Below are 20,916 nucleotides of genomic sequence, written 5' to 3' on the forward strand. Positions count from 1 at the left end.
GTCATTTTGTGACTTTTTATTTTTAAAAAATAAATTTTGAATTTTGAATTTTTGAATTTTGAATTTTAAATTTTGAATTATGGAGTAATTGTAAACATAATTCAAAATGTTTTGAGTCACTTCTCTTTTCACTTATTCAACCAAACATTTTCCTTCAAACCACATTCTTCTTCCTTTCTTCTTCATTTCATGCTTTCAACAAAAAGAACTTTCATTCTTTTTCGGTATGCATATTCTCTTATTCATTTTACCCACCTTCTTTGTTACACTATGATTATATATTATTTATATCATTACGTCTCTCATTTCTCATCTCTTTTCTCTACAAATTTGTTTTTCTTTTCTTTGCAAATTTGTTCTTCTTTTTTTTGCAAATTTGTTCTTTCTTATCTTTATGCACTTTTTTTCCTCTTTTTTCATTATTCCTGTATGTGTTTTCGTGTCAATATTATGCGAGTACACATTTGAATATTTTGTGTATTTTTTTTTGTTTTTGATCTATTCTCTCTCATTCTTTTTTAAATTTTACTGTTTTTTTTAGAAGGGAGTAAGAAAGAGAAAATCTAAAGCGAGAGACAAAACAATGAAGATCGTTGTTGGAGCTTTGCACAGGTGAAGGTTATGATCCCATGATTCTCAATGAATATCACTTTGATTACTCTCACACCACATCGTTAAGGAGTTCATCGTCTTTGTCGATTGTATCACTACCAAACGCACCCCTAAAGGCCAACGTTAACATGTACAACACGAAAGTTTCTTATGTGATCAATTATATGTACCCCTCATGGTCAATTATATATTGCATTATCAAGATGTGTTTCTTAAGGTTCAACAAAAATTCTTAAAAAAGGACAACTTGAAGAGAAGATGAAAATTTTACAAAAAATGTTCTTTATAAAGATATTGTTATCTAAAAAATCAGGTATTGTTCATTTTGTTTATGTGTGACACATAAATGTAAGTATATGTAAATATTCTATTTACACTATTTGTTATTATACATTAAAGGTAACATATTATATATTAAAGATACCAACACAAAACATTCACACAAGTAATTATCCATATATGTATATTGCATATATATATATATATATGTATTTTAAAATTTATTCATAATTGACATTCTTTTGTAGGAAACAAAATTTGTAAAGAATGAAACACTTAGAAGGATAATTAATCGCATTAGTTAAGTTAATTCACACCAAGAGATAATGATTTTTGACATAATAATGATGATAATGACTTTTTTTATTCATAATGTACAACAAATTTCAATTGTTAATATAAGGGTATGAATAATGACATTATTTAATATATAAATAAAAAAAACTAAGTAAAAAAACATAACCGTTGATAAAAAATGAAAGTTAGGACCAATGTAGGTTGCAGTTAGAATTTAAAGCCCAGCCCGTATAATTACCCAGACAGGCCTGTCCATTCTGAATCGAAAGGCCCAAAGAAAAATGATCTCCTCTTCGGATGTTCAGTGTGACTGCTCGAGGAAGCTTTAGCCGTGGCGAGGCAAGAACTCCACTACACTCACTCTCTCACTCACTCCTGATTCAAACTGCACCTTTTCAACGAAACACGTAGCCAAACTGCACCTTTAAAGACGATGCTTCGAAACGACGACGTCCGCGTCGTCTCCTCTGCAATCAAAATCCCTCTTCCTTCCAAGCGCCCAACCTGTCCCATGCGAACCGCGCATTCTCACATCGCCAACGCTACAAACTCGATTGCGCAACTCGTTAATTCGTTCGCTTCTCACTCCACCGAGTTTACTCGCTCCGTCCTCCAAAAATCCTCGCTCCTCTGCTCCGCGACTCTGTCCTTGACCGGCGACAGGAAGAGAGCATGTCCGATTCGGCGTATGGCGTCGCTGTCTCTGTCGGAGGAGGCGCAGCAGAAGGCTCGACAGAACGAGGAGAGAGTGCTGATCAGCGAAGTGCTGGTTCGAAACAAAGACGGCGAGGAAATGGAGAGGAAGGACCTCGAGGCGGAGGCGGTGCAAGCTCTGAAGGCTTGTAGACCTAACTCGGCTCTCACAGTGCGCGAGGTACAAGAGGATGTGCATCGCATCATCAACAGTGGATATTTTTCGTCATGCATGCCGGTTGCGGTTGATACGCGAGATGGTATCCGACTAGTGTTTCAGGTATGTTCTGTGTTCTCTTGTTGAATAATGACAATTAGGCATTGAAATTGAGTTTATAGTGATTTTGCATAGAATTTCGCATTCTATTTTTATGTATTTAAGTCTGCAGCACTATTGACCGCTGTAATGTTAGTACGCGTGATGGTATCCAATTAGTATGTCAGCTTCCAGGCACGTTCTCTTCTGTCGTACAATGGCGGTTATGCAATGGAATGGAATTTGTATCTAATAGAATTGCGCATTATAGTGTTGTGTGTTTAAATCTGCAAAATTGTGTGCTGTAATGTTAGTAAGCATGATCGTATGAGCCATTCAATTATGACTTTACGCACCCTTCCCATGCTACAGGACATCCCCTCAACAATTGTTTCACTGAGAATTGAACTTGGCTTTGATACTAATTGTTGGATCAAGAACTTCCCATTAGGCCAAAAGCTCTAGCTATGTCTATAGCTGATAGCTAGAGCACAACTCTTTCTACTTGCATAGCAGTCCAAGTGCTACAATTTGATTGTGACTTGACCCAACTAGCTTATGTCTATATCACGGATAATTGATGTACCCTACAACAATTTAGTTTGCAACATGCAATGTTAGTATGAGTGACAGTGCCCAATTAGTATTTAACGCATGTTGTCTTCTGTTGAACAATTTCAGTTAGGCATTGGAATCGAAATTTTATAAGGATCTTAATGTTATTTGAATTGAATTTTGCATCCTAGTGTTGCTTATTCATGTCTGAAGTATTGAGTTCTGTAATCTTAGTTGTGATTTCTTGTGGCATAAGGTAGAACCAAATCAAGAATTCCAAGGGTTGGTATGTGAAGGAGCTAATGTTCTTCCAGCTAAATTTCTAGAGAACTCAATGCGAGATGGATATGGTAACTTTTTCTGCATTCTCCATATCCATGCAGTTGTTTCTCATGTGCATGCAGCTCATGTTTGTCGTTCACTGTATTCAAATTAACATGTTGTATTTTGCAGGGAAGATTATTAATTTGAGACGATTGGATGAAGCAATATCTTCCATTAATAACTGGTACATGGAGCGTGGTCTTTTTGCCATGGTAAATTCTCCTTAACTTCTGGTCAAACTTCACAGCTAATAATATATTGCTCCTGTTCGGTGGGAATCCAAAATTTGGATTCATGTTTCAGATTTTTAGTAGCCTATGTTGCAGTAACTATCAAAATGTTATATCATTCAACTTCACTTGCCTTCTCTAACCAGTGTTTCAATGGGGATGGTCTTCTTTCTCTTTTCCATTCTTGATCATTGCATTAGGTTTCGGCTGTTGAGATTCTATCTGGAGGTATTCTTAGATTACAAGTTTCAGAGGCTGAGGTCAATAATATTTCCATACGGTTTCTTGACAGGAAGACGTAAGCACCTTCTTTCAATTTGATTGACAAACACAAGTACTCATGAAAAGACAAACATAATCTTCTGTTATGTTTTATGCTGATGTTTATTTTTTTTACCAACTTGTTTTTCAATCTGTAGAGGTGAGATTACTATGGGAAAGACTAAGCCGGAAACAATACTTAGGCAAATAACAACAAAGAAGGGACAGGTAATTCCTTTATATAGCACTAGCCACTCCTGCTGATGACGGTTCTTAGTTTTAAGTTAGTGTTTTGAAAGTTATATCAAGTAGTAATATAAATTTATTTCTGTGCGAAACTGTGAATCAAAATAAAGCATGAGGATTTAATATTTCTGTTGTGTAAGTTTGAAAGTTGAGTGTGGCATTATTTTATCAAATTTGGTTGTCAATATTCTCTGGTCTGTTTGATGGTAATTGAACACTAGTATTGTTCATAGCTCATCAAAGGGATATTTTCAGATGTATCCTTTTCTCTTTCGGGAAACCTGCCTCCTTCAATCCACATCCTCATTAACAAGGATTTTGGCATCATCCATTGTATTGTCAGGTCTACAGCATGCTTGAGGGAAAAAGAGACGTAGAAACTGTATTAACTATGGGAATCATGGAAGATGTTAGCATTATTCCCCAACCAGAAGGTAATGTATGCATACTAAGAATGGGCTTTAAGTCAAGGCAAATAAACTGTTAAATTATGTCAGTTTTAGGTTCTAGACAGGCTCTGTCGAGTAAGCTATAATTTTTTTTATTCAGCATTTTCTATCCTACCAAAATTGACTCCGTGTAAATGATTATAAAATAAAGTGAAGAATGTTTCATGCCAACCTAGGGAGAAACTAGCAAATTAAGTTAATGAAAACTGAAGAAGGCAAAAAAGAAAGAAATGAAGAAAGAAACTAGGATTTTATTAAGACAGAAATCACGTATATTCTTTTACAAAATTATAGGGCTGAACTTCCGAATCTAAAAAAAAATAGAATACTAGCACAATCAACAGTCAGCAGTTCCTCAGGGACTGCGCCTCCCAAGCCAAAGGCCCTAATTCTCTTACAAATGACAAGATGATCTGTATCTTGCCCCCTCTTGATTTTTGTAGGCAAGATGCCTAATTTAGACAATTTAACCAACGAAACTAACTTACCAATCTAACACCTAATGAGTTACTAACCTAACATAATTAAACTTCTTACACGGGTTATCTAACATTCAATAGTTTCAAATATAAGTTTTTTACTTTTTTATACAGTTAACTAGACCTAACAAGGAATACTCAAAGTTGCAGTGTTCTGCAAGTGTCCCAATTTTTTTCTTAATATTTTTTATTCATGTAGTGCCATTTGACAGTAAGGTGTTATTTATATATGATACCTACTGATCCTTGTTGAATATCTAGAAAATGAGAATTTTGGGAAATTTTCTGTATATTGGAAAATGAGGTAAATGAATTTAAGGTTTAGAGTTTGAGTTTACAATTGATATTTATTGTACAGAGATCAAGAACCTATCTGAAGTCAATCTGTCAGTTTCAACAATCATAAACACAGTTGACTGATTTACAATTACAGTTAATGAAGAGGTGACACATTACGTCAATATGTCTAAAACGAAAACAGAGAATTGATGTTCTGTCACTATCTTCAACTAATGCTGTTAAATGGAAAATAAATATATTATTGAAGAATTGACTTAATCACCTTTATTTGTCTTCACACACTAGATACAGGGAAGGTTGATTTGGTGATGAATGTGGTGGAACGTCCAAGTGGGGGATTTTCTGCTGGTGGTGGGATATCAAGTGGGTAAGTGATTTTAGTCTTCAGGCATTACGAGCTTACCTCCTTTAGGTTTGATGAAATTCTTGGTAATACTGTTAACTCCCATAATTTTAATTTTGAGAAGATAAATATTCCATGGATTTTTATATTTTAGACCCCCTCGACAGTCTTTTGTACAGCTCCATGCTGGTGATAACTACACATAACGGATAAATGGATGGTTTTATTTCCAATATTAGAGGGGCCTGGTTGACTCTGTTGGTTGCTGCTTTATCTCAGTATCTGACTTGGTATTTATTTTTGCAGGATTACAAATGGTCCACTAAGAGGGCTTATTGGAAGGTATATTTCATACTTATGTGCAAGTTAAGTTGTGAGTTAATTCTTTGACTTGCTATCGTATTAACTCCTCCATTTAATAGCCAAGTTTTTACTTTAGTGCATTTGGAACCAAGTTTTAATGTTTATTACCTCTGGTCCTCTGCTGCTGTCTCTATCTACTGGGTGGTATGCAGTGTTTATGGTATGAGCAAGTGGTGAATATGCCACTTGTAGCTGTAACTCTAAGCACACCACTGTCCTATACATAATGTTCCTGGGATAAAGCTTGGTTGAAATTTAGTTGATATAACTTTGGATAATTTATCTTGGCTTATCTGTGCTTATGTATGTTTTCCCCATTGTCAGTCCAATAAAGTTATTTTTTTTTTGCTGTAATTTATGTTTTCACATTTCATTTAACTTATGGTCCAACTGCAACTAGTTGTTTTCTTTATTCTCTTTTACTGATCCATTCAATTCTATTTTATTCCATTGCAGCTTTGCCTATTCTCATCGGAATGTTTTTGGTAAAAACCAGAAGCTCAATATTTCCTTAGAGAGGGGCCAGATTGACTCGGTCTATCGTATAAACTACACAGACCCTTGGATTCAAGGAGATGATAGGCGAACATCACGAACAATAATGATTCAGGTAATTTCTGTAGGTTGATTTGTCTGAACACAATGACTACTTTTGATGATTGAATGTTAAAAACTGTACTTTCTGATATTCAAATAATTTTACTTTAGAATTCAAGAACTCCCGGAACCATTGTTCATGGTAATGCAGATGGTAATGGTAGCCTGACCATTGGCCGCATCACAGGTGGTATAGAGTTTAGTCGCCCAATCAGGCCAAAGTGGAGTGGAACAGCAGGACTTGTTTTTCAGGTGCTTCATTGACAATTTTGACAACTTTTCCGTGTGTGATATCTTTTTATTTCTGATTTTAGTCCTTCAACTCTGGCTTTCTAAATACCACTTGTAAATTGATGATTTGTTTAGTTTAGTTAAACTATGAAATCACTAATCAGATTATCTCTGCCATAAATGAAATGTTACTGCAATATAGATTTGCTATCTATTTATACTACTGATTTTTTTCCATTCAAAATTTCTATATCATTTCAGCATGCTGGAGTCCGTGATGAGAAAGGTATTCCTATCATTAAGGATTGCTTCAGCAGTCCTCTTACTGCAAGGTTGTAATCTAAGTAATGCTGACAATATGATTATCATGACTTTGTGTGGTTGTTTCTAACTTTTGTCAAACTTTCTTTGTAGTGGCAATACTCATGATGAGACGTTGCTTGCTAAACTTGAGACTGTTTACACTGGTTCTGGCGACCATGGCTCTTCTATGGTATGCTCTGAACTGATTAAGGTCCTTCTGTTTAAATTTAATACTATGTTTCTTATCAAGGATTGGTTTTGCAGTTTGTCCTTAACATGGAAAAAGGGCTTCCTCTTTTACCTGAATGGCTGTCCTTCACTAGGGTGAATGCACGTGCTAGGAAAGGTGTTGAGATAGGTCCTGCCCGCCTTCATTTAAGGTATGAAATACATACCATCAAGCCAATCTCGTCATTGAAAGTAAAAGGAATGCCTTGTTTACAATAAATTAAAGCAATATAGACAATCTTATGTTTTACCTACTTTAATTGGTTCACTGGTAGTATCTCTGGTGGTCATGTGGTGGGAAATTTCCCTCCCTATGAAGCTTTTGCCATTGGTGGAACAAACAGTGTGAGAGGCTATGAAGAAGGTAGTGTGGGATCTGGTCGATCATATGTTGTTGGCTCTGGAGAAATTTCTTTCCCCATGGTACTCAAATTTATCATGCCATTTCCTGCTCAATCTTGTTAAGCATCTTTTGTTCACCTATGGCTGAATTGTGCTTATCCTAATTTTTCATGACTTCATATCTGAAATTTGTTGCTGAGTTTTAATTTCTGGGAACTGGAGTGACATGTTTTCAGAATACTAATAGAAGATGGCCTGGAAAATATTTGAAATAATTGTATGAATTTGATTGTGTTAATATATGTGTGTGTATGTATTATGTATAAACACAGAAGAAGGATGTCATTTTCTGGTGTTAAAAATGGGCAAAAAGCAAAAAAGAAAATAGAATTTTCTGTAAAAATTTCTGTAGAACCTCATTCCTATTCATCTGCCAAAAGTTGAATATGATGTCATTTAAACATTGCAAATTGTAGCAGGCAATTGGATTTTTTTTCTCCCGTTTTTACTGACCTGATCTTGTCACCTCCAATGATTTCTATTTAACTAACGGTAGTTTTTTTAGACCAGACATGCCTGAGAATGAGAGAAATTACCTTGAATTAAACATGATTGAAGCTATAAGCCTTACTAGGGATAACTGCTGCGCTGAGAAAACTTTCTATAATCATAAAGATTACTAGGAGAAACTGCTCAACATCAAACCCTGAACAACTACTCCCAATTTACCAAATGTTAACTCCAAATATATGCTGGGTCTATTTTGACTAATGTCTCCATAAATATATTAAGTGGGTGTTTCGTTAGAAATCACAGTTCAACCGATGTAGACTAAGACAACTCGTTTTTGCCATTAAGCTTATTTGAAGTAATTGTGGGTAACCCAGAAAATGAGTGGACAGGTCCAGATGCCTTTGTAGATAAGAAACAAAGAGCATAGGGGTAAAAAAGGAAATTTCAGGGTGCTGAAATGGGGGACCAAACTCTAGTCAGTGGAAAAGGAGGTTGGAACAAGGACAAGAGAAGCTAGTGATAGCAATGGAGCCAGAGCGCCGTTGTTCCGACTGAGGGGGTTCCATATTAGTAAGAGGCACTCTAGTTCCGATGCTTGACGAAAAATCTGTGCTGGCCAGCGAGGCAGACAATGACTACTAGTTTTTGCATCACTCAATGAAATGAACGCATCCACGTGCTCATCGGAGAGCAAGGCAGCGATGGATGGTGGCATACAGTGGCGAACTCATCGAACAGTGACAAACAGAGCGAGATAGACTCTGATACCAACTTGAGATAAAAGTATTTAAAAATGCTTAAGAGTGTGTATCATCTCTTAACCCATTCATTTATAGGATTTTCTTACATCAAAGATTTAGAAAAGTAAGGACTAATCCTACCATACAGGTCAGATGGGAAGCTATGCAAAAGTTACACAATTCTGACAATGACTATAGTAGGAAATCCTGGGTTTATTTCATGTCAGAAGAATCTGATGCATTTGATATCTTTAAGAAGTTCAGGATTATGGTTGAAAAGGACTCTAGAAACTTTATTGTTTGAGAACTGGTAGAGGTGCAGAAATAGAATTATCTTGAACTGGTAAGAAATCTATTGCCTGAAAAAGGAGTTCATAAACAGTTTTGGCCAGAAGTTTGAAATGGACAATTTATGTGCTCAATAGAACTCCTACACTCGCAATGAAAAAGGTCATACTTGAGGAGGCATGCAGTGGCATCAAGCCATCAGTCAAAACACTTAAGAGTCTTTGGCTGTATTGCCTATGCTCATGCTCCAGAATCTCAAGGGAAGAATTTAGATGACAAAAGTATCAATTGTGTGAACTTGGGAGTGAGTGACAAGTCCAAGGCTTATAAGTGATATGATCATACGACAATGAAAGTTGTATGAGTTTGATATGAAGGAGGAGTTCGGTATGACAGATTGTGTCAAAGATGAAGTGTTTCCTTGGCATAGAATTAACTCAAAATGCAGAGTGGATTTTTCATCTGTCAAAAAAAATGTTGAGGGTCTGGAATGATTTTGCAGGGAGAAAAGTACCTCTGACAAATCCTATAGTACCATGTTGCAAACTTTCAAAGGATGAAGATGGGGAGGCAGTATATGCATCCTTCTACAAGTAAATGGTCAGAAGTTTGATGTACCTCGGTGCAACCAGATCAGACTTGATGTTTGTTCTATGCTTGGTCATCAGATATATGGAGAGACCTACACAAATGCATCTGGTTTCTGTGAAGAGGAATTTCAAGTATTTGAGAGGTATGACTGAATTTGGGATCACATGTACAAGAGGAAAGGAAGGTACTCTGATAGCTTACTCGGATAGTGACTATATAGGAGATGTAAATGGTTGGAAATGTACCTCAATGTGCAGTGTCCTGGTCTTCTAAGAAGCAAATATTGGTGACTTTGTCAACCACAAGCTGAGTTTATAACTGTAGCTTCGTGTATCTGTCAAAAGTGTTTGGCTAAGGAGAATCTTGGAACAGCTTGGCCATCCTCAACTAAAAGCCCACAACTGTATATCATGATAACATTTCATCCATTTAACTGTTTAAAAATCCCGTGCTTCATGGTAGGAGCAAACATTAATACGAGTTTTCACTTTCATAGAGACTTCAACGAAGATGAAGTTGTCGAATTGATTCATTGTAGTTCCCAAGAGCAAATATCTGATATTATGACTAAGCCTTTAAAGTTGGAATCCTTCTTTAGGCTCAGAAGCAGATTGGGAATGATAAATTTGTATGATTAAATTAAATGTCTTGTTGAAAATCCAGCTTAAGGGAGGATTTGTTATTTAGTTTCTGTTGTGTTTTTATTAAGCCATTAATTTGTCTGTCATAGAATTAGTATTCAACTTTTTTGTGAGTTTTTGTATACCATTAAGGTTCATGTATAGTCAATAAAATTACTGAATCTTTTTCAGCTAAACTAGAGTTTCTTAATTCCTAACAGTTTACTAGATACCTAACATGTTTTTGTGTCTACTCTCCCTTTGAGGTCTTTCCATAGGTTGTCGGGTCAGGTTAAGCCCAAAACTAAATATGCAGCCGCACATAATTTGCAAATAGTTATGGTGATGTATCTAAATGGATGATAGAAAAATTTATTGCTTTTGTCCCTGTAATTTCACTCACTTTTAGTGTTTCTGTTTGCAGTATGGGCCAGTGGAAGGTGTTATATTTTCTGACTATGGAACTGATCTTGGATCAGGCCCAACTGTACCTGGTAGGTTTTCATTTTGTTTCTTTCTTTGCTTTTTTTTTTTTAATTTGGTTCTTCCTTATTTGTTTTTCACGAGAATAATGAAGATCATAGCTATCAAACCTTTCTTAATAAATTTGGAATTTGTTCTATGTTATGAAGTTTGTTGGCTGTTATATAACTCAGTCAAGGAGACAACCAAGCACACCAACACAATCATAAGACTGAAGTCATTTACCTAGCAGAACAGTTTTTCTTTGCTTATCGTTGTGCTTTGGCTCCTTTGATTGACAATATCCACAACATCATTTTTCAAAAATTAAACAGTTCATGAGTTTTCAACTGTTTCGTGTTGGTAGTTTCTCTAGATGTATGCTGATATTGTTCGTGCTGTTAATTAATAAGACATATATTTGGTGTTTTGGTATTATATTAGGTGACCCTGCTGGAGCAAGGAAGAAACCTGGCAGCGGATACGGCTATGGGTTTGGCATCCGTGTGGAATCGCCTTTGGGTCCTTTGCGCCTTGAATATGCCTTTAACGACAAGAAAGAGAGGAGGTTTCACTTTGGAGTTGGGCACAGAAATTAAATGTCGGGAGACATTTACTACTAGCTGCTTCTGGGTCGTTGTATATAATCCCCCCCCCCCCCCCCATCCTTTTGTAGCTTGCATGGCCTTTTTCTTATTCGGAAAAAACTTCTGTATCATTTTTTGGATTAAAAAATTACTCAACTGTCTCGATCTCCTTGAGTTGTTCTTATATCTATTATGATTAAATGACTCATTTTTTAATTGGATGTGTAGTTACCAGTGAGAGGGGAATGGATCTCTTGAAAATCTTGTATCCACTACAAATTATGATATTTCATAATATATAAGGTGTTAATCTCATCTTATAAGTTTGGTTTTATAAATTTGGTTTTATAATGTTGAATTAAACTTAAAATCTACTTTTTAATATGATATAAGAACAAATTACCATATCTTTCCATAATAAGTTACAAATTATCCTTGAAGAGATGTAGCTTTTAAGTGCCTTTGAAAGTTGCATGAACTCAGTTCCTGGTGTTATAATATTGGAATTTGCTACTTCGGTTTCTTGTTTAGGAAGAAACTATTTTCCCTTCCATTTCAAATTGTTTCCTTAGCCTCTGTTCCTCAGCTTCATGAATTTCATTTTCCTTAGCAGCTTGAAAACGTCTTGATCGCTGCTGGTTCATTTTAGCACGTGGGGCAACCCCATCAATAGCCATGTAAAGGAGCCTGCGAGGTTTAACAGTGTCAACAAGTCGATCAATGTAGTCAAACACATTTCTGAATACATCTTCAAATGTAGTTGGAGATGGAACGTTGTTATTATGATCATCAAGGTGAAAGCATGGATGATGGCATTCATGTCAACATATATAAGTTACATTTTTTTCTAATACTTTTCTTCAATTCATCTTTTAAATCCTTTGTGTTTTGCTCAATTTCAACATGTGTAGCAGAAACGTTATTGACCAAAATTGACGAGTTTTTTTGAATCTGGTGCCTTCTTAATCAGAAGAGTACAATTAGAAGTATCTTCATTGCCAAGATTCGAGAAACATTTTCCATTAGTTTCTTAAATTCATCTTTTATGCAATATTTAGTCATGGTCTATATTTCTCCTAAAAAAAAGGAAGGCACGGATGGATGATGGCATTATGTCAACATGCAAGTTGATCATATTTCACTCCATTTGGGTCTTGCATGGCGGGGTCTACATCTTGCACCACACCTTGGGACATTTGTTAGTCAACCATCTATAAAACGTAGGCACCTCCATAGCTATTACTTTCCCAGTAGTTTCTCATCGATGAATTGCTGGGTTGCAGTGAGAAACTAAATTTCATTGCTAAGTCAATCCTCAGAACTTTCCTTCTCAATGAAATTTCATTCATGAGGATTTCCTTCTCAAAGTAATAGCTATAGGGTGCCTAAGTTGTATAGATGGTTGACTAACAAATATACCAAGGTGGTGCAAGATGTAGACCCGCCATGCAACCCAAATGGAGTGAAATATGATAAACTTGTATTGTATGTTGACATGAATGCCATCATCCATCCGTGCTTTTTTTAGGAGAAATATAGACCATGACGAAATATTGCATAAAAAATGAATTGAAGAACCTAAGGAAAAATGTTTCTCGGATCTCGACAATGGAGATACTTTTGATTGTACTCTTCTGATTAAGAAGGCACCAGATTCAAAAAACTCGTCAATTTTGGTCAATAACGTTTCTGCTACACATGTTGAAATTGAGCAAAACACAAAGGATTTAAAAGATGAATTGAAGAAAAGTATTAGAAAAAAATGTGACTTACTTTGGAGTGAAGATTTCCTAATTGACAAGATAAAATTTGGACCACCTGGTTACAAATAAAGATATTATAAAGCAAAGTTTTATGTAGAATGTGGAAAACATCTACTAACATTGAGGTAAAAGAAAAGAAATAGTCCAGAAATACACCGAAAGATGGGTTCTTCAATACTATTTTTCAGTCATTACTATTGGATCACTCATAATATATCATATCAATTATTTATTTGATTTATTAGATCATCTGCCTTTGGATCACTCATAATATATAGTCTCACGCACGAGATGATAGTCTCGATGGGAGAGATGTGTGTTGAAGATCTCACATCGACTAGAAATTATGACATTTTATAGTATGTAAGTGGATGCAAACCTAACCTTATAAGCTAGTTTTATAAGGTTGAGTTAGGTTTAAAATTCACTTTTTAATAGATCTCATTTTTGGATTTTTCACATGATATACAACCCACTGATTTAATAGAACTCCTAAGAAGAAGGTCCATGTTTTTTGCCTTGTCTATTTATATCTTCACTCTTGTCGTTCTAAAATCCTACTCCAGATTATTTCTTGTTTTGTGGTAAAATAAGTTTGTCTTCCCAATTGGCACACGTGAATGGGCATTGTGGAGGAAAAAAGAGTCATTCCAAAACTTTGGGGGGGATTTCTTACCCTGGAATCATTCGTAAACTATGAGTTTATTATTAGTTTTCGCACTACGTAGACATAAAATGCAAAAATTGGAACGCAAAGCTTAAGTATGATAGTTTTAAAATATAGTATACTTTATTTTGAAGAAATCTTAAGCTATTTTATTAAACTGAAAGGGTAGTAATACAGAGAACTAGTGAATCTTGCTATTTTTGTTTGCTTAGTGTTTTAAGAACACTAGTTAACATGTCCCTACTATATTTTAATCCAGTGTTCATGAACTAGATACTATCAGCACTCTATCAAGTAACTAACCAACGTTATATAATAGTGAGAAACAAAATGTTAACCAGGTTTTATGAACGGAAAATAATCTCACGAGCCACTCCTTCACGAATATTTGTCCTGTGTTAAATGACTTAGAGGTTTGAATTTAAGCATGTTAATTATTTTAACTTTTTAATCACTAAACCAACTTTAGTGAGTTTATTCCTTGATGTATAAGTTGGATTAATTTTCCTCTCCATCTCAAATTGTGATAAGACTTACATCAATTATTAATTAAATGGAGTTTGGAGTTGTTAATTACCAATTTAATGAGAAATTCCTAAAGTAGTTTTTTTTTACTAAGAATTGTGGTATTTGTGGATTTTTTTTACTGAAACATTTGACTTTTAATTGAACAGTGATGAGCAAAACCGTTAATAAAATATGGATTGATTGAGTTTGGAGTTGCAGAGATGAGATGGGATGAGAAACAGCAACAAACAAAGGACTATTTGAATGATCTGAAAAATGTGTTATCGGCATCATTCTTAATAGGCCAAAGCCGACAATGAGGTAAGCCCAAGAAAGTGACACGTCAGTAAATGAAAATAGTTAAAAAGTTTTACTCGCTGATGTTGTGTGGAGAGCATTTTTGGTCCTTTCATAGGAATTTTTTTTTTTTACCTTTTATTTTGTCAATTTTCTTTTAAAATAATTATTTAATGATATTTTTTTAATAACAATTAAGTTATGAGCTTTAATATATTAAATATTTTTTTAATCGAAATTAAACCTGTTTGATGAGCATATATTTATTCACACTCACTAACCTTAATAATAATAGATTATTGGACTATAATAATAAATAAATTTATTGTTTTAATTAATATTCTTATAATTAGGTTTATTTGGGCCTTAACTATTATTTTTGGTAATTTTGTGTTTTTAGGGTAAATGATATGAAGTTGTCTACCTTTGTGAATGTGTCAAATATGCAAAAGTCCAAGTTGCTTCTTTGAATCAAATCAGAAACAATCAAAACATAAACAAATGATGAGGAGAAGAAAGAGAAAATAAAAGTTACAAAATCCATGAAACATAATTGGAAGCAAATCAGAATAAAAATAATTATGGAAAGGTGGAAACGGTTTACAAAATCTAAACTGCAATATTTTCTCAATATCTTTGGAGCAGAAAAAGTCTATAAAAGGACACAAACATTAAGGAGAAAAAGAGAGTTTCATAGGATTTTCTTAGTTTATTTTCTTCTTAATAATTCTTTTGTTTTGCCTCAACATGGAAACTAAACCTTTTTTTGTTGATTCTTTTGTAATTTCCCATTGAGTTTTGAGGTTTTGTTTAATAAAAGTTTCATTTTTCAATTTTTTATAGCAGTTGTTTTTATTGTCTAATCTTCTGGAAAACTAGTTTTTGTGAGAGTTTGTACTTAAACGCATGATTGAGAGTCTTCCTTATCTTCAACTTTGGTTTATTAGTTAGTTCGCATATTGTTCTAATTAATTTCTTGGACGCATGATTCAAAAGAGAGGAGATAAGCATGTTTTACTGATGAGTTTCAGTTAAATTAGATTGACGCATGTTCAATATGGTGGTTTAACTCTGTTGGAGGATTGAAAAAATATTAATCTTTAGGGAACCTGTGAAGAATTCAATGGTGGAAGAACTTGGGATCAACCATTTTTTATTTATTATTTTAATGTTTTTTATATTTTTCTGCACAACTATCTAAACCCCTTTTTATTATTATTGTTATTGTTAATTTTTATTACTTGTATAAACACTGATTTACTAATTTTACTATTGTATTAGTTGGGAGACGACTTGGGATCATCTGACCACAATTATCTTATCATCTCTATAGTGTCAGACAAGTCTACGCTAGAATCATATTAATTTGATAGCAAAACGACAACTATCACTAAACTATTTGAAATGACATTATGACTCAAGTAAGAGAATGGTGTTTCAAAATTCTCAATCCAATGTGTCAAGCAGAATGTTACCTGGAGGGGTATTTCAGTAGAGTCTTGAATAAATGTAATTGTATGATTTTGAAAATCCTTGGATATGAAGTTTAGGGTTTGCATAACATCTTTTAAACCTTTTTAAAATATTTGATTCAAGATTTAGAAACCATGTATTGTCCTGAAGTTAGAGGTCGGTTCATGTTTGACTAAGTACATAATAAATGACACCTCGCAATAAAGTAAGTTAAGTGTTAAAGAAACTTTAAGATTTAAGTGTCAAATAACGATAAGTCATCCTTTTGGTGATGAGTATGATGGTCAAAGGATATTTTCTTTGGATGATCTAGTGAGAGAGTGATAATTTTGTTATTGAAATTTTGAAAACTCAAAAAACAACTAAATTATTAGATTTCAAAACTATTTTTTTTTTTATATCCTACATCTTTTGCTTCTTGAATCAATTTTCAATATTTAAAATTATCTAATGAACACTAAGAAGGAGAACCCCTATAAATATAAATATGATATATCTTAAATGGAGAGCAACAATACCTGAAATCAATAACTTAAAATCACTTTATTTTCTACTAGAATAATTTGATCTATGCAATCAACATTAACTTTTTATAATTTTATTTTTATTCAAATTTAACTGACTAAAGATATTTGCAAATAATATGTATAACATCACAATTTTCTATTAGGTGAAAATAATAAATTAACAATAGTTAGGGTTAAAATCTTCCTAATTTTCCCTCCAAACATTAACCGCTATTACTAGTTAATTTTGATTATTTGAGAGTTATTATCTCTCTTTTAAACAAAACATGCTAATTCTTTTCTATTTTTTTCCTTGTGAAAGTGAATCTAAAATCAATTAATAATCCTAAAAACAAGTCTATATAAGACAGATGTTATCTTTATTTTTTTTTATTTGAAATTTTGTTGGAGGTTGTGTTGTAGGCCATGTCATATATATAAACTGGATTAGTTCTTTGGATGTATAGAGTTTTTGTGAATACCTATTTTGAAATGTAAAACAGTTTAAGGATAGAAACTTGTTGAAAGATGACGTCTAATCTTTCATTATTTTTTTATATTATTCTTTTATATAGGTTAGAATATTTCTCAAATATTTCATTTAATTTAATTAATATTTTATTGATAAAAAAGTCTATATATTTGAAAAAAATACTACACACTAAATGTTTAAGCAAACAATGACGTTAGATGTAGAAAAATAATACTTTAAATTTAAAGCTTCTAATATTCAATAACTAAAAAAGAAAAATCATCACTGATTATCTTAAAATTTCTTCAGAAATCACAAATTAAAACAAAATATATATCAGGCTCCACTAAACTCTTCTAAATTCTACTCTAAATAATACACAAATTATTCTTTAATTAGTTACACATATAGTTAACTATGATATATGTCACCTATTTTAAATATTGAATTGTATGAATAAGCTTACACGTCCATTTTGTTTGGAGAAATAATTTTAATCAATCTGGCACATTCTTTAAAGTATGATTTTTGTATATAAACTTAATTGCTTAATTCATTTATACTCATTTTAACTCATTTTATTGAATTAAATTGAATTGTTTTATAATTGAATTAAACTTTAAAAATGATTTTGATATGGTTGAACTGAATTGTATAATCATTTAAACTAATGGAACTAAGCTGCAATATGTTTTCTGTGAAGTAAACTAAATTGAATTATTTTAAACTACTTTGAATTTTAGAAACTGTTTTGAGTTATTACAAATGAACATCTTATTTCAAAATATATATTTTTAATCTCATAAGTTGTGTTTCAATTTAGTTCAAAATTATTCTATATAAGAATAAGGTTAGAAACACTAAAGATTATAAATGTATAAAGTAGTACAAATCTGTGCAAAAATCAAGTATAAGATAATTTTTTTAAAGTTGAATTAGATTTAAAATTCATTATTTAAGAAATAATTTAATTTTAAAAGCAAAATTTTGATTAAAGATGTGATTTTTTTTCATCAGATTATCTCAACCACTTAGTTAAATTGAGACAATTTTTTTATTATGTATAGTGTATGACATTTTTAACAATTTTGGAACTAAAAAAAAGAAAATTGGACTATAGTTGTATATTATATAATATAATAAAAAAAATGCATTATATATATATATATAACACTAAAGAGTGCATATAAATTAAATAATTGAGTATATTCTATTATGCATAATTACGTATATTATTTATAAATATAAAATAAATAATCTTATTCTTTCTTTAAATGCAGAGGATAAATTTATTTTTTGTCAAAATAAAATACATCTATGTTCTATATAGATGTATTTATATCTTGTATTGTTTTACATTTTTATATTTTTTGTAAAAACTTAGATATTTTTATTATTAAAAAATAAAATGTATACTAAATATAAACATCGGAAGATTGATAGTTAATAGAGTATAAGATAGTAAAATATTAACAATAAAATTTATTGAAATTTACAAAATCATAAGACTCTTTGAAAAAAAAAATCACAAGTAAAATTAATTAAATAAAAAATAAAGTTTGCTAAATATTATACTTCATTGTTAGTTAAATAAATTACAAGTTCATTTAAAAGAAATTTCATTTTAATTTATTTGTCGGTTCACGGTTCCTTCCCAAAAAAAAGAATTAAAGGCTGGGGTAGTCAGCATGAGAGTCAAACTCAAAGTCCTTTAATTTGTAGGAACTCAAAGCAAGTACCTCTTATGAGGTGGATAACAACCCCCAAACTATTTTTTTTTCAGACAAGTATGATAGGGACATGCCCCCACGTTGTTCCATCATGCATTATTCAGAAAATATTGAAGGTTGTACTACAACTTTCTGCATCATTAACTAGTATATGCCAAACATACTCACTTATTGTCGTTCATATGGCCTAGCCATTCTCATACATATACCTCATAATGCCCTTTTCTATTACCTCAATTTATGAAAAATATGCAATTCCATTCAAACACTCCTTATGGTAATAGGGATCACATGAAACAATAAACCTATAAATTCCTTAGAAGCAACTTTGAAATGAACATGAGTTTGAGACCTTTCAAATGAAGAAACATATATGGAATAAAGTCATCATAAATTAAAAAAATTCAAATATTTTCCCTCAGTAATGTAATCCAAGAAGTAAGTAATGTTCTTTTAAGGGTAATTATTTGGTTATATATGTCAGACCAATTTTGAGGCTCTATAGTACAGCTAGCTATCTATGCTGCATTATTGGAGCTCATCAAAGTATGTGCTGCAGCCATCAGATCAATTACCACATTAGTACTATATTATTTACTCACTCTAGAAAGAAGATCCATGGAGGAAGAACACACACAGACACATCAAAAGATTGAAACCACCAACAATGATGAATATAGAGAGAGAGAAAGGAACAACCTTGTTAAAGCAAAGTAACTAGAGGCATAACTGAAAGATGGAGAGAAAGCTAACCATCCAATAGAAAAGTGAAAACAAACAAACATTCTTTTAAGGCAAAAAAATTGAACCATTCATTCCTAGTTAATTACATATTTTTCTTCTTCCTTAACACCTGAAATCAGTATTTGGTCTTCTAAATTTTAAACACAGTTCTTATTAACTTATTGCCATAATTTCTCACCTTTCTTTTTGGTGAACTTTTTACTGGTAAAGTTATTGCTTAGATTCACTCTGTGATTCCTGATCAATTCAGAATATAACGAGATTTTAGTCGTACGTCCACTTTACTTTATAATTAAAAAAATTGATTACTTTATGCAAATAAATATAAGCCTGCATATTCATCAGAATAAAGTTACAAAAGGGAATCCAGAAGTAATTAAAAATGAGCAGTGACAAAAATTCTGAGTCTTTCACTCAATGAATTTTTTTGTTCATTATCAGTTTCAATCCTCTTTCTTATCCAGGTTAATGTTTTCATTAACATGGTACCAAACAATAAATATGTACAATATAAAGACAATGTTGTGTAACTATATGTTTGATTTCAAAAGAGAAAAGAAAATGAAGGTGTCCTTATTAATTTGTTTTAGTTGTGTCTAAAAGTATTAAAGTTATATATTTATACAATATATTTGTAATACTTATATGTATAAAAAATAGAGAAAAGGGTGTCGATCATGTGGGTGACAAGGTGGTGGTCAGTGATAGCAGTTAACCATTAACAGTATTTGTGTCTGAGTGTTTGTGTGAGTCCAAAGCAAATGTTAATGTTTGTTGTTGTTCTCTTAATTAAGTCAAAGAAAATGGCACTGAAGAAAACATGTGAGGAGAAGAGAAAGAGAGGTAGATCCAACAGTGAACGTTTGCATGTAACAGGTGAAAGCAGAAGCGGAGACACGGACTGAGTCTCTCTGCTCCTAAGATGAGCCAAACCCGACCAGAGCGTGCACCCCAAAGCACTTGCTGCTTTTTCTCCAAACTATTTGTTTCCCAACATCTTCACAACCAACACTTCTGTCACTCAACTCTTAATTCCCTTCCCACCATTCAACTAAACTCAACTAATTCTTCATTATTAATTCCATCGCATCTTCATTAATGCTTTTCTTCCTTCTCTTTTCACACTTCACACAATCATTCAACCCTTTATCTTCATATTATCAGATTAGAGAAATGGTAGGTAGAGTTTATGTCACCATATTTATCTTTCAGAAATGAACATGTTATATACAAAAGACTATTTTATGAGATATCTGTGCAACCTTTTTTTGTTCACTGTTCTCTTGCAAACGTTCTTTCAAGTCCCAAGGTAATCTCATCATCTAGCACTTCACTTTTTCTCACTCTCTCTACCTCTTTTCTATATTTATTTTTCCCCTTGTTATGTCACACTTCGCAAGTGATTTCTTGTCTCCCCCTTCTTTACTTTATTGGGTCTGCTTTACCAACATTGGATTTCTACACCTCTTTTTAACTCCTTCTTCATTCTCACCTCACTCTTCCATTATGCTTATTATTTCTTAACTCTCTCAAACTTATCTTTATTTATCTACCTCTCTCTCTCTCTC

General features: G+C 32.8%; 1 protein-coding gene across 4 annotated transcripts; it reads left to right on the forward strand.

The window, feature by feature from the left end:
* The first annotated feature begins 1,432 nt into the window (after positions 1–1,432).
* Positions 1,433–11,504, forward strand: OEP80 (outer envelope protein of 80 kDa). Of its 4 annotated transcripts, none has more exons than XM_068620316.2 (16): positions 1,433–2,161; positions 2,949–3,042; positions 3,146–3,228; positions 3,447–3,544; positions 3,666–3,735; positions 4,097–4,187; positions 5,267–5,348; positions 5,631–5,666; positions 6,144–6,297; positions 6,396–6,536; positions 6,777–6,847; positions 6,930–7,008; positions 7,083–7,198; positions 7,322–7,469; positions 10,565–10,634; positions 11,047–11,504. In XM_068620316.2, the coding sequence occupies exons 1-16, from the start codon at positions 1,622–1,624 to the stop codon at positions 11,199–11,201; spliced, it is 2,028 nt and encodes a 675-aa protein (XP_068476417.1). In that variant the 5' UTR covers positions 1,433–1,621; the 3' UTR covers positions 11,202–11,504. The 4 variants fall into 4 exon arrangements, with proteins under 4 accessions (XP_068476417.1, XP_068476415.2, XP_068476418.1 ...); XM_068620317.2 differs by having other exon boundaries at positions 1,448–2,161; positions 2,953–3,042; XM_068620314.2 differs by lacking the exon at positions 7,322–7,469 and having other exon boundaries at positions 1,437–2,161.
* The last annotated feature ends 9,412 nt before the right edge of the window (positions 11,505–20,916 follow it).

This window comes from Phaseolus vulgaris, chromosome 5 (genome assembly GCF_051622355.1).
Source record: "Phaseolus vulgaris cultivar YP4 chromosome 5, ASM5162235v1, whole genome shotgun sequence".
Taxonomy (NCBI): Eukaryota; Viridiplantae; Streptophyta; class Magnoliopsida; order Fabales; family Fabaceae; genus Phaseolus; species Phaseolus vulgaris.